This window comes from Pongo pygmaeus, chromosome 5 (genome assembly GCF_028885625.2).
Source record: "Pongo pygmaeus isolate AG05252 chromosome 5, NHGRI_mPonPyg2-v2.0_pri, whole genome shotgun sequence".
Classification (NCBI taxonomy): Eukaryota; Metazoa; Chordata; class Mammalia; order Primates; family Hominidae; genus Pongo; species Pongo pygmaeus.
The window spans coordinates 38,457,058-38,472,228 of NC_072378.2; the positions used below are offsets into that span (position 1 = coordinate 38,457,058).

The following is a 15,171-nucleotide window of genomic DNA, read 5'->3' on the forward strand; positions in this document are numbered from 1 at the left end:
GACATCTTGCTGTACAGATGATTCATCAAAAGTCGCTTATTGGCAGTTTTACTATTTCCATTTTTTTGTTTGTTTTGTTAAAGAAACTGAGGATCACTTATCCAAGATTACTCAGCAAGTACGGAGTAGTTGTCAGGCTTAAACTCAGTCTTCTAAAAAGCCTATACTTTTCCAGAAATAAGAAGGCTTCAATTAACAAAAACAAAGAACCCTTACATGGAAGCAGAAGTTACAGCATTTTATGGAGCTATAGAAGCCGGTCCGGGAGGGTTTTTGAGGATGTTGAGGCTGTGTTAGCTTTGCATGTTTCTCATTGTCTCTTCTTGTTCCCTGTTTTCATGTCACAGTTTACCATTTGAACCTCTGGAATTTTAGTCCATTACACTTTCTCTGGTGAATGTGGCATTTGTAGAAAAATGTTCAGTTGAAATTACTCTGCTCTCTGGTCTGACTTTCGAAACTGCAATTTATTCTTGCCTCATTTTCAAATTCTTGCATTTCCAAGTAATACAGGCCAATGATGAACGTTCTCCTTCCTCATTACATATAGCATTTATTACCTGATCCATGTTCTTTGGCACTCGGCCACTTTCTGTCTAGCTATTTATTGCTGTCATGTATTGTTCTGTATTTATGTACACAAGTTTTTTTCTTTTTTCTTTTTTTTTTTTAAAGAAAGATTATGATCTCCCTGACTGTGGGACTAACCTGTGTGGTGACACATAGTAGGTATTTGCAAAGTGTTCTTTGAAGTCAACAGTGCACTTACTTGGTTTTTTCCTCTTTTAAAATTTCCCCTCTGTGTCTTCTTACACTCACTAAGGGTTGTTGCTGTTATGGCCTTGTTATAGTAAAGAGTAAGCTAAGAGGGAGCTCCTTAGGTGGGCTCTCCAAGTCCTTAAACCCATGAATCTCGGCACTATACACTCTAGGAACAGGTCTCAGAGCTCTTTCATCTTTCCCTCCTTTTCAGTGAGTAACTTAAATGATATGAATTCTTGTTGTAGGAGATACACAACTTCGCCAAGTAACCATCTTTTCCTTCTGCTAGTCACAGTCACCTGGGGACCCTTTTTAAAATAAATGTGTAACATTTGCCTATGTGTCCTATTCCTTTATGATCACCACTGCCCATCCCAGGGCATGTCATTGGGGAGTGTTGGGGTATGTATCAATATCAACCTCAGAATGTGTTGAAGGTCTTGATTTTGCGGAATGAAATTATTGATTTTCAAGCCTTCACTCACCCAACAACTATATCTCTTGCATACTCTTGAATTATGCTTGTGCATCAGATCTCTGGGCCCACCAAGATTCCATAAAGGGCCTCTTGATATCATATTTCTTATCATGAAACTAGATATTCTTCCTTGGTCAGCAGTGCTTTCTTTATATATGAAAATGATTCTTATTTCTTCTGACAAGCAGTTTATTGTTTCTTAAGGCCCCCTCCCCTTATTATGTAAGGCTAGTTTTTCAGTAAATTCCAAGGTAGAGTGACTGCTGAGAAACCAACCTAAGAGAGAGTACTCTTGCTCATCGTTCTGTGGAAGAATGCATCTCCCCAAACTTGTGGGTAATTTCCTCTCACCTAGATCTGAATTCTAATTAAATTTTTATTCTTTAACTTGTTAACATTATGTGAGACTCGACTGTTTTTTGTTTTTTTCTTTATGAAAAGCATGTTATAATGTAGAAAGACTATGCATCTCTATAGACTAAATTGCTGAACTAAAATTAGGTCCTTAGAATTAACCCACCACCACCACCACCATCTTTCCTACTACTTCTCCTCGTTATATTTTCAGGTTGATCTTTTCCTTTTTAAAGTTTCTCTTTACTCAGGAAAGCAGCTATATGGGCATGTAAAGGATGTGTCCTGACTGATGCACCTGCCTTTCTGTTTCTAGGTGGGCCATGCACAGACACAGCTCATGTCTCATTAATCACACCAACAAAAAGATCCTGTGGTACAGGTATGTACATCATTCTTATGTGAATTCATCCTTATTTGAATTCTTCACAGAAATTAGCAACTGGTTCTAACTTGATGTGCTTGTCAGGGTACTCTGATTTCTTCCGTCAGTTGTGAGGTGATATGTTATGTGCTTAGTATTCACAGTGGAGTGTCAGCAGAGGTCAGAATGATGTTTTTGGGGAGTCAGATTGACTGAGTAAATGCAGCTATAGATCCAAGAAGGTGGACATCAAAATATACATAATTTCTAATATCTGAAGAACGTTATTAAGACATAACAGAAATGCAGATCATTGCCCAGTTTGTGGCATGTAGCTAATCTGAGGGCCAAGATTGAAATTTTAATAGTTTTAATGTAGAAAATCAGTGTTTTAAATTGACTATTGTAGTATCCTAGTATTTTTGGAAAATTATTTTCTGTCATTCGATTTAAAGCCATGGATATACTGAGATTTCTCTTCTAGATGCATAGAATCCCAAAAACATCTTTGTGCATCTGTGACATTTTGATTAAATATGAAGTCATGAATCTTGTGGCTCTCTAAAGAGCAGTCAGAATGCCCATTGTTGCCTTCGCCTATAGCTTAATTTATTTTAAGCGATATTTGCCTTTTTTAATAATGCTGTCTGCTATTTAAAACATCTCAAGGATTATATTTGGAAGAGTCAAAATAATTATATTGTTTTTCTAAAGGTCACAGAGTATTTTTCGTAACTTAAAAAATCCTTGTAACTCCCCAGCAGAAATAGCACAAACTGTTTCCGTGTACAAACTTAACACTGCAACCTCAGCTCCTTTAAATGTTCATAGTTTGATGCTAGGCCTCAGTCAGGCCCATGTTTGCATAGTTTCAAAGTAACATCCAGGCACTGAATTCAAAGGAACTCAGTTGTACTCTTCTCTTCCAAATGACCAGCTTCGAGGTAGGGTAGAGGGTGTGAGATAGTCTTGGCATGCTCTTATCCCTCCTGTGCCCAGTTCCCAAGCTCCACTAGGTAGAATAGATTTTTTTTTTTTTACTGAGGTAGAAAAGAGCTGTGCCTGAAGTGAGATAGACCATCCTGATTTTAGCCAGCGGGAAGTCAGAGAGCCAGATACCTGCCCACTCCAGCCAGAAGCTTGAAAACATTCAGAGTCCTTTGATTTGAGGTCCAGCACTTCAAATGCACAGTACTTTAGTCTTTTGTTTTCCTTCCAATCTTGGCCCTCAGAGAAGGGTTTACTGTTAAGCACTACCACTATGTTCAGGTAGCAGTCAAGGAGTTGAACCTTGAACACACTGGGTCATCCTGAGAGGTTTGGGAAGGAGACTCATGTACTCAGATGCTGAAACAAGCAGGAAACTCTGGCGAATGTCATTTACTTGTGTCCATCTTCTAGGTAGATCTGTTTCCTCCTCTCTGATCCTATACTATTTTGTGTATCTAAAACTAATAATGATATTTATTTTATGCTTACTACATTGCCAGGTATTATTCTGTATATTTTATATACATGGTAATTTAATTTTCAGAACAGTTCTGCAAGATAGTTATTATTATTCCTCTTTTACAGATGAAAAAAATGTAGGCACTCATAAACTTAAGTATATTTTCTGAGATAATATTGCTAGTAAGTGATGGAGCCAAGACTTGGACACGGATCTTTAAGACACTAAAGCCTGTGCTGTTTTCCCCTATATCATGCTACTGCTTTTCACATTTTATTGTAATTGTTTCTTCTCCTAACCAGACTGTGGAAAAGCAGACTGTTGAATGAAATATGGAAAAAATGAAACTTATATTTGGAAATATAGCATACACTAAAGTAGTTTGAAAATGTGATTTCTAAAATCACGTCTGGTTTCAGATCTAAGCTTAGCCACTTACCAGTTGTGATTTTAAGTAAATAAGTTAACATCTCAAAATTTTGTTCTTCATCTGTAAAATGGGATGATAAATCTCTCAGGTTTGGCGTAAGAAAAAAAGAATTTGCTCACCTAGTAGACTTTCAGTTACTGGTAGTTTCCATCGTCTTAATGAGGATTATATCTTTATAGTGAGCACCCATTAGATGGTGTTGATAAATACATCAATGAGTATTTTAGGCGGAAGAGTAAAGTAGAAGTACTGGCATTCTTTGCTGTACTCAGTTTTATTAACTGATTTTATATTGATCACGTTCTTTGTTACATGTCAGTATTATAGTGGCAGTTGAAGGTGGTAATATTTTTAGATCTCCGTTAGTGAAATGACAGGCATCGAGCTCTCAGTCATACCTTTGTAGGCCTTCATTTAGGTGAATACCTACCTCTTAACTAGAAAAAAGATGGAGAATTTCTGGCTTGGAAGGAAATTAATGCAATGTCCAGGTCATCTCCTAAAAAGCCTGAAGGAAAATTGAGATTTCTCAGCAATGGACATTAAAGGTCATCAAGTTAAGCCAGCTATACTTCTTTTCAAGAAGACTGTTCTGTGCCCTCTTAGGCTAGCCAGACTGCCTCAGCCTTAAATATTGGCCCTGACTCTAAAGGACAGAGCTTCCTGATTTTGAGAGGTAAATTTAAATGATTTATTTTGAGAACCACAGGTTGACTGTCTTTGTCTCCATCTTTCTCTGTGTCCTGCAGTCAGCAGGTTGCCCATGGTGGGGATTTCAATCATTTTTCTTCTGAACCACCAATTGTTATTGTTATTTTGCTGGAATGTTCCTTATAGCCTTTATGTGTAGGTTCTTCAAGTTAGGATTCATATTTATGAGATGTGCTGTACAGTGCTTCTACTATGAGGTAGTCTCCCAGACAGAAACCACATGGGCCTTCAGGCATAGATGGTCAGTAAATAATTACTTTACAGTGGTGTCATTTCTTAGGAGACATAGAGTGAGACCTTAAGTGAGATCTTACCTACCTCCTGCCATCCAATCTATCCATACAAGGTTGGACCTAAAGCAGCCTTGAGCTTAATAATGATGTGTGTTAGAACAAGGATACTGACATTAGAGTAAGGTGGTTCTTTAAGTCAGCCATCTCTGACAAAGGGCACACAATGTACTGTCTGAGGTGTGTGGAGAAAATAGCAAAAGCTCTTTATCTCAGCCTTAATTTATATTTTGCAAATTCACTTTATTATATGTGTGTGTGCTCATACATATACTTTTATTTATTTATTTATTTTTATTTTTTTTAATAAAGACAAGGTATTATATTGCCCAGACTGGTCTCAAACTCTTGAGCTCAGGCAATCCTCTCGTCTTGACCTCCCACAGTGCTGGGATTACAGGCGTGAGCAACCGTGCTCAGCCCATACATGCAGTTTATAAACAGCAAATACACACACAAATATATACATATTAAAGGTACATGGCCAATTAGATAGGACTATGCAGTTTAAAAAGGTTAGTGACTTCTTCAGCAAACAGATAATTTTCTTCTTAGTACTTTGAAAATTAGCTCTAAGGATTAGCATTAGACCCATTATTATGTGGTTTAGTAAGTGAAGACCTCAGTGATTGATTAATCAGTCACCATTTGTATTTCAAGCAATTACTGTTTTGATCAGGTGAAGGGTATTGTCATATTTTAGAGGTGGGCAGCAGTGTAGAGTGGTTGGTCTACAACTATCAAAATGAGAAAGACAGCTCTTTTTAAGAAATTGTTTTGTGATCACTGTGAGTCTACGAAGCAGATTGCAAAAAGTAGCTGTAGTAGCAAATGAAAGATCAGTTTGTCTTTGTCAGATAGATGGGAAAGACTTTTCTTTATATGATGGCTTTTAGCCAGACAGAATTATTAACAGTTAAACTCATTGTAATCTTTACATTAAAAAAAAATTAAAAAGCAACACCATGATCATTTTGGTATTTAAACAGAGAGAAATTAGATAGATGAAGGGTGTGTGGTTGTCCCCACTCCACCCCACCCCTACCATCTTTGTAGAGTTCTAGATCTCCACAGTCAATGAAGATTGGAAAGTACTGCCAAGTCCTAGGTTGCTTTTGGTTAGAATATGTGAGTTAAAGCACGTCATACCTTGAGTTTACTAGACAGAGTTTACATTTCTTCAGAGAGCTCAGAATGTTTTCCACATGTTCCCTTGTTAATTCTCACAACATTCCCGCCAAGAACAAGTATTTTGTGAAGGAAAGAGATCACTTTCCTTGGCAACAAACTACCAGAAGATTCCCTTTTGTCCCTCATCTTTTCTAACCGTCAAGTTATACCTTCAGCTAATAAAATACTGTAACCGGAGTTATAGTCATCTCCTTTAGATAATTTTATTTGGAAGGTATTTGGATTTAGCTGGCTATCTTCATGACATTATATTTTTATGTTTAAAGTGGGCACAGAGTCAATGCAATCCCAATCAAAATACCAGTGACATTCTTCACAGAAATAGAAAAAAATCCTAAAATTTATATGGAACAACAAAAGACCCAGAATAGCCAAATCTATCATAAGCAAAAAGAACAAAACTGGAGGAATCACATTATGAGACTTCAATTTATACTACAGAGCTATACTAACCAAAACACCCTCAAACTGGCATAAAAAGATACGTAGACCAATGGAATGGAATAGAGAACCCAGAAACAAATCCACACATCTATAGTGAACTCATTTTTGACAAAGGTGCCAAGAACATATACTAGAGAAAAGAAAATCTCTCCAATAAATGGTGCTGGGAAAACTGGATACTCATGTGCAGAAGTATGAAACTAGACCCCTGTCTCTCTCCACATACAAAAATAAAATCAAAGTGGATTAAAGACTTAAATCTGAAACCTCAAACTATGAAACTACTACAAGAAAACATTGGGAGAAATATCCAGGACATTGGTCTGGGCAAAAATTTCTTGAGCATACCCCACAAGCACAAGCAACCAAAGCAAAAATGGACAAATGTGATCACATCAGGTTAAACAGCTTCTGCACAGCAAAGAATACAGCTAACAAAGTGAAGAGACAACCCAGAGAATGGGAGAAAATATTTGCAAACTACTCATCTGACAAGGGATTAATAACCAGACTGTTTAAGGAGCTCCAACAACTAAATAGGAAAAAATCTAATAATCGATCAAAAAAACAGACAAAAGATTTGAATACACATTTCTCAAAAGAAGACCTATGAATGGCAAACAGACATATAAAAAGTTGCTCAACATCATTGATCATCAGAGAACTACAAATCAAAACTACAATGAGATGTCATCTCACCCCAATTAAACTGGCTTATATTCAGAAGACAGGCAATAACAAGTATTGACAAGGATGTGGAGAAAAGGAATCCCTTGTACACTGTTGGTGGGAATGTAAATTATTACAACCACTATGGAGAACAGTTTGGAGGTTTCTCAAATAATTGAGCTCCCCATATGATCCAGCCATTCCACTGCTGGGTACATAGCCAAAATAAGGAAATAAGTATGTTGAAGTGGTATCTGCACTCCCATATATATTGCAGCACTATTCACAATAGCTAAGAATGTTTCCAGCATGAAATGTTTCCTTGCTGTTAGGTTACTGGAAGTTTATATGATATTTTAAATATTGATTCAGAAGCTGAAGGGTGTTGGTATTAAATCAGAAGTGGCCCCATAAATCTTAGTAATACCTACACTTATGTGTTTTATCTCCTGGTAGAGTCAATATTCATGGAAACAATATTCATTGGAAGCAACCTAAGTATCTACCAACAGATGAATGGATAAAGAAAATGTGGTACTTGTACACAATGGAGTATTATTCAACCATAAGAAAGAATGAGATCCAGTCATTCTTTTTTTATCTGTTCCATCATTTGCAACAACATGGATGGAACTGGAGGTCATTATGTTAAGTGAAATAAGCCAGGCACAGAAAGACAAACATTGCACTTTCTCTCTTATTTGTGGGATCTAAAAATCAAAGCCGTTGAACTCATGGACTTAGAAAGTAGAAGGTTGGTTACCAGAGGCTGGGAAGGGTACTGAAGGGTTGGGGAAGGAGGTGGGGATGGTTGATGGGTACCAAAAAAATAGAGTGAATAAGATTCACTATGTGATAGCACAACAGGGTGACTATAGTCAATAATAACTTAATTGTACATTTTTAGATAAAGAGTGTAATTGTATTGCTTGTAACTCAAAGGATAAATGCTTGAGGGGATGGATACCCCTTTTCATTTTATAGTCCTTTTATTTCTGAAATTAAAATAAGAAAGAATTCATAGGCAAGTTTGCGGACTTGACAGTATTGTCAACAGACTTTTGCTCCGCTCTATCTGTATTCACTTTTACTCTTCTTCCAGCACATATGTTGAGTAGATAATATTCTCTCTGATAGACTTGAAAAAGGATGGTTAAAACATGCTGTGTGTATGTTTAAAATGTGATTATAATTAGTAGAGCAGCAAATAAAATAACTATTTGTGAGGCCATAAGGGAGCTGTAGAAGTGTCTGAGATTAAAGCAGATGGGACTAAGAACTGTCCCATTAAATATCAAGGCAGTTTTTCCAGAAAGTGTCATCTTTCCACCCTATAAGCATGTTAATTCAATTTTACTTTATATCCCTCTCTCCCTCCCTCCCTATTTTGGGTCACCTGTTTTCCTTTCAGTGTGACAAACAGTGACATGAACTAGAATAGCTTTGTATTGTTCATTGTTCTCTTTTTTCCCCAAAAAAAGAGAACAGTTTTTCCCTTTTCTTGACTCACTTCTTTTTTTTTTTGAGGTAGAATCTTGCTTTGTCACCCAGGCTGGAGTACAGTGGTACAGTGGTGCAATCTTGGCACACTGCAACCTCCGTCTCCCAGGTTCAAGTTATTCTCCTGCCTCACCCCCGCCCCCCGAGTAGCTGGGATTACAGGCACCTGCCACCACACCCGGCTAATTTTTGTATTTTTAGTAGAGACAGGGTTTCACCATGTTGGCCAGGCTGGTCTTGAACTCCTGACCTCAAGTGAACCACCTGCCTCGGCCTCCCAAAGTGCTGGGATGACAGGCATGAGCCACCACACCCAGCCTTGACTCACTTCTTTTGTACAGCCTCCTTGTGATATTGTTTCTTCTTGCAAAGACGAGAAGAAAACCCCCTTCATCTGGAAGTTAAGAGAAGATTGATGTGCTGAACACTTTCACATCAGTGTTCGGAAGCCAGTTAAAGGGGAGTGTTTCCGTGTTGTTAGGTTACCGAAAAGTTTATATGAGATTTTTAGAATTGATTCAGAAGCTAAAGGTGTTGGTATTAAATCAGAAGTGGCCCCGTAAATCTTGGTAATACCTACACTTGTGTGTTCTGTCTCCTGGTAGAGTCAATATTCATGGAAACATTTCAGCCAGTACATTTAATCCTAGAGAGTTGTGTCAGTGGCTATGAACTGTATTGTTCAATATTACACACTATAGTTGGCTCTTCCAAGGAGGACTTCACATCTTCCTCTGCTCTGTGAAGTTTTGTTTTTGCTTTTGTTTTTGAGAGGGAGTCTCGGTCTGTCACCCAGGGTGGAGTGCAATGGTGTGATCTCAGCTCACTGCAATCTCCATCTCCTGGGTTCAAGCAGTTCTCCTGCCTCAGCCTCCTGAGTAGCTGGGACTACAGGTGTGTGCCACCACACCTGGCTAATTTTGTATTTTTGGTAGTGATGGGGTTTCACCATGTTGGCCGAGCTGGTCTCGAACTCCTGACCTCAAGTGATCTGCCCACCTTGGCCTCCCAAAGTGCTGGGATTACAGGTGTGCTCTGTGGTGTTTTAAAGGGAGGTAGCTTCGGGTGTGAGTTCAACTGTATAATTCACTTTTCAAATCTTTCTTGTTGGTCCTTCAGGTATAGCTCTTCCCTCAGGTCTGCAGTATCAGCATTTGAGGCAGAAAATTAGAAATTTGACCTACTTATGTAATATGCAAGTTCCCTTCAGGAGAATATTAGGGAAGATATAAACCTTTCATTTTTTGTTAGTGTTTAATGTAACCATTGAAGAAAGATCAAAACAGTAAATCTGTCATGGCAAGGAAAAAGTATTTAAATAAATGTTTTACCTTGTGCATTCATCATCTTGGGTCCTGAAGGAGTTCATTTGATTCCTGAGGCAGGGGACAAAAGGAATATCAAATATTTGGCAAGATTGCAAAAATTTCTCTAATCAAAAAGTTGCCATCTGACCATGTTTTGCCACAGAAAGCAGTTCTCACCAAAGTTTATCATGGCATGTCATAGTGGCTGTTTGCTGACAGTGTGTGGGTTTTGGCCATTCAGTGGATGAAAAGGAAATAATCTACTAATTGCTTTCCCTTGGGTTTTTTGTTTCCCTGGAAGAACTTTAATCAGTCTGCTTCTATTGTTTATGTTGAAGAATAGAATGAAGGACTGAGATAAAATATACTAATAATTAGATGATTTGATACTCAATATGTAAATAATAGGTGGGTTTAAAGGCACCTCACACAATGTATAGATTTCAAATAAGATGAGGGAAAATTAACTGTTTTGTAATTGGAGCCCTAAATGAGAGTTAGGTCCCATTGCCACCTATGTTTGTGTTACAGCACAACGTATAATGTGTCAGTTTGCTATACTTAAAGTCAAAAACTTGTTTCCGAGGTCTCGTTTGGGCTTTACTCAGGAGAAGCAGGGGCTTCTCTTCTGAGAAAAGGCTGAATATAAATGAATAAGTGGAATATCAAGCCAGGATGCAGTCTCGTCAAGAGGAATTTTTGCACTTGAAAAATAAAAATGCACTCTAGTATAAAAAGGAAAGGGAAGCGTCATGTGGCTTGTTGCTCTTTTGGAGCTGTGTGTGTGTAAGAAGTCCAGGCTTTGGTGTTGCGCTTTTCGTGATTCGCATGCTTTGCACAAAGTCAGTTTGCATCAGTCCACAAATGCAGTTACAGCTGTTTTTTTTTTTTAATAGTCATTTATTTTATCATAGGTTGCATTCTTACCAAGGAGAAAGAGCCCTGAACTTTCATTAATTAGCTGTTCTATTGCTCCACTGGGGCAAAATGCCTGAGCCAATACTATTTAAAAAGCATATCGGGAATTTAATTCCCGTCTCCTTTGAAACTTTAGGATTTTTTTTTTTTTTTTGTGGGGGTGTATAGGTCTGGGAAGTACCTTTCAGGTGCTGCTCCATAGCATGTGTATGCCTGTTAGAAGGCAGCATGTTAGAAATGCAGCCTTCCCAAAGCAGTCTTACCAGAAGGAGTGGGATAGAACAGCCACAAAGCAGCATTATAAATCATCTGAGCCTTGCAATGATACTGCCCATTAAGGAGCCTTTTTTTTTTTGCCCTACTCAGTTCCTGGCTCTACTAATAGAACAGCGCATCAAGCAAGGCTGTAAATAAAAGTTATTACCTAATAGGTGGGTGCCGAAGTGGAACGGACGGAGCTGAGGCATGGAGGCCTTATTACTGCTCATCAGCAATTATAAACAGGATAAAGTGTCTGGGACTTGCGCTGATGCAGCGAGGGCTAATAGAGGCTGGGGATGACACTGGGCGATGATAGGATGATGTATGCTGATGGGTTTTACTGCCTCATCTTGCTGCTAGCTTCCAAGACAAGTTGTAGTCTCTGTTTTCCTGCTTGCTCATCTGTCTGAAGAGATGGTCCCATTGCCTCTCCCGCCAGCAGGTGGGCTGGCATTTATTCCTCATACCTGTGTCTGCTTCCAAGGCACCCCCCTCGAGAAGGATCTTCAGAAATATTTCATAATCATGGCTGATTGAAGTTGTAATCTTATTGTATTGTCTGCCATCATAGTTACAGATCACACCCTCAGAAGGAGTTGCTTACGTGGATTATAGGACCAGCTGAGACACTGTGGTTAGGCAGCCAGTCCAGCACTTTACTAAAAGACTGCTGTGACAGAGTCCTGTAGTAGATTCTGTAGGAACATGCAAAAGAAGTGATAAATGCGTATCTTGCCCCTGGGAGCTTACACCATAGAGAGAGAGAATAAGTACAGAAACAAGTACAACTAATTCCAGCTTTTGCGAGCAAGAGATGTAACTTATGTTTATTTCAAAAAGTGAAGAACAGGAAGATAGATTATGCCAATCATTAGGAGCAAATATAATACTAATGTTGTATTTTTCTTTTCAAGAATTACCTTCCTCGTGAAATGCTTAGAATTCACTTTAGAGTCATGGGGAATGATGAAGGGATACTAGAATGTGGAGGGAAAGTCTAGGAGTAGGACTGTGTTTTCCAGTGAATGGAAAACTTCAAATGTGACTTGGCAATGCTTTTGAGTAGCACATGAGCACCTAGTACTTGGAAAAACTGAGTTACAGCTCTGTTCAACTTCGAGTGCTCAACTTCACTAAATCACAGTAATGAGACCTTTGAGACAGGAGAAATCTGTAACGGAGCCACAGAAGAATACTTTTGGAAAGGGCTTTCCAGTTTGATCCAGGAGTTTATCAGCATTCTGGTACTTCATATATTTGTCATTTGTGCCTTTAAGTAAATACACATCTTTATGTGTAGTACCCTCAAAACCTATCAGGAGACTTCCTACTGTTAGAGATATTGTAGTTTTTCTCTGATGCCTTAAGGTATGCCTAGGTGTATCTCAGTTTTGAAGAAGCCTGATACATGATAATCCCAGTAGTATAAGCTACATAAACTAAGAATTAATGTTATAGGAGGGTCCTTCAGTCTATAAAATGCCTTGCCATTGGGTTAATGTAAATAGGTTTTTCCTTTTGCATATAAAGTAATACTTGACTTGCCAAAAAAAACACTTCCTACTTATTTATTCAGGAATGTTCTGTGGGTAGTGGCCAGTGGAATAGAGAAAGAGAGAGAAATCTGATTAAGATATGTTTGAAAAGAGTAATTGACGGGATTTGATGGCTGATGAGAGTTGGCTGAAGAAAGACTGCAAAGTATAAATCTGGAGAACTGAGGGAAGAAAGATGTAACTGACAGGGAAGGAGGAGGAAGAAAACTTGATTGAAACTATTTTCAGTTTCTGATGAGTTAAATTATTGTAGTCCTATAGAAAATTATAAATATGAGCCTATTTTAGAAATTGCTAATTTAGAAACAATGATTAAAGCTGTGCAAATGAATAAAGAAGAAGAATGGGGGGTAAGGACTGTGTTTCGGGACAGGAAAGAGAAAGAGGAGCCAGTGAGTTAAGGAAGCTAAAGAAAGGAGAAAGCTTCCCACAGGATCATGAAAGATGCTTGAGAAGAGGGATCAGGAAATGTGAGGACTAAGGAAAGCTATGGCCATGGCTAGCAGAAGATCATTGGAAAACCTGAAAGAAGTTTGTGTAATGTGTGGGAAACGAAAGCCTGAAATCATTCAAGAGGGCCTTGATAACAAGGAAATAAAGGCAGCAGACAGAAATCATTCATTATGGAGTTAATTGAACCATTAAAAACCAGCAAATAGTGGTGGATGGAGGGAGAGACAGGGTCAGGCATTTTTTGGTGTGGAGGTGGTTAAAATAGTGAACGATTTTGCCCCTACTAAAATACAAAGAAAAGGGATCCAGGAAGAGAAACAGAAAAGATTAGAGGAGAAATTGAAGAGGCATACAAGCAAGACTCAGCAGAGGCAGAAATCCAGAAGGGTTATTTCTTTCTGAGAGCGTAAGGAAGGACATGCAGTCAGAGATTTTCTCACTAAATGAGAAAAATGAGTTAGCTGAGACAAGATGAACTAGGGAGTTTCTCCTAGAAAAGGTAGTCACCGTGTTTTGAATAAAGGAAAAAATAATACCATAAGTTGTAAGTAGCAGCAGAGAGCTGGGGGTATAAGGAAGGGAACTATTGTGGACTGAGGAGGGAAGATAGCATCTACAAGTAGTAGCTAATTCAAGCTGTCATTAAGTAGTTTAAGTTTATAGTGGGCCAAAGTAACACTTTCCATGGATACTGCATTTAATCCAGAAGAAAAAAAAAAGCAAAGGAAAACAAGTGGTGCTCTCTTTGTTTTTTAATAAGATTTCATTTTTATAAAAGTAACATATGGTAGCACACCATATCACAGAATAGCTTAGAAAAGAAAGTAATAACTTGGATATGATCCTGCTCCACAAAGCTGACCAGTGTTTCTCTCTTGACAGTTTTAGTACCTTTGTTCTGTAGGTTACCTTGTAATTATGAGAGGAAAATAATGCTTAAAGTCCTCCTTTTTGAGATGTCAACTGGCATGAAATAGGAAGATTTAGCTTATACTATTCCTCATCCCAGTGTTTGGTATTTTATTGTTGATTTTCATTCTTTCCTGATCCATCAACTTTCAGCATCATCTCTTAATGAGGATATTAATATATCTGATTGGAAATACTTATTCATCATATCTTTGGTCGGCTACACTTGTAATTTTTATATGTCATGGTTGTTAATTAATACAGGTTGAGTATCCCTTATCCAAACTGCTGGGGACCAGAAGCGTTTCAGGTTTCAGATTTTTTAATATTTGCATTATACTTACTGGTTGATCATCCCAAATCTGAAATACTCCAGTGAGCATTTCCTTTGAGCACCATGTTCCAGAGCTCAAAATTTTGTAGCATTTTGGATTTCAGATTTGGGGATTAGGGATACTCAACCTGTATTTACAGTCAAGCTGTAACCAGAAGCAAATCCTCCATGTATGTTCATAGGTTGTTCCTAAAAAATTGAAAGCCCAATATATGACATTTACATTATTATGACTCTGTAAACGTTCCCTGTCAGGCCACCAACGTGATGCATGCTAAGAATATATTTCTTTTTCTATGGGTCTAATGAAAACAGTTAGTGGTGAACTATTTAGAAAGCAAGCTTTCATTTACTTTTCAGGGCTAGAATCTGTGAGCCATTGCATAAGGATCTCTGAGCCATGGAAAAATAATGTTCCTACAGCAAAGCCAAATTGATCCTTTGTTATTCAGTTGCTCAAAAATCATGCCACATCTTAGTTTGCCTTATATTTGCATTATAGCTCTTTAATACAGGTCCCCCCACCCCCGGCATTTATAATTGCCTCTCTTTTTTTTTCTACACTATTTGGTTTTATGTCACCACTTACTTCCTAACTCTGTATTTACACCTTTCACCTGAAACCTTTTTCCTAGAGCCTACCCATCTTTCCTCTCCAATCTGAACTAGATTCTGTAAGCCCGCGGTGCCATCCTAGAATTTCCTTTCACTGCTCAAGCTTTTATTCCCTCATTTTTCCAAATACACCCCCAAGTTAGTGCCTAAAAGAAGCAGTGTTAGAGTTCCTGCA

General features: G+C 38.1%; 1 protein-coding gene across 2 annotated transcripts in view; it reads left to right on the top strand.

Moving 5' to 3' along the window:
* Positions 1-15,171, top strand: part of ZFAND3 (zinc finger AN1-type containing 3) — a 317,502-nt gene that overhangs the window by 243,760 nt on the left and 58,571 nt on the right. Inside the window, exon 4 of one of the 2 annotated variants that reach the window (XM_054493096.2) lies at positions 1,911-1,976. The exons of the other annotated variant lie outside the window; for it this stretch is intronic. Within the exon in view, the coding sequence (XP_054349071.1) occupies positions 1,911-1,976 (66 nt within the window). The remainder of the gene's footprint in view (positions 1-1,910; positions 1,977-15,171) is intronic. 2 annotated transcript variants of the gene reach the window in all.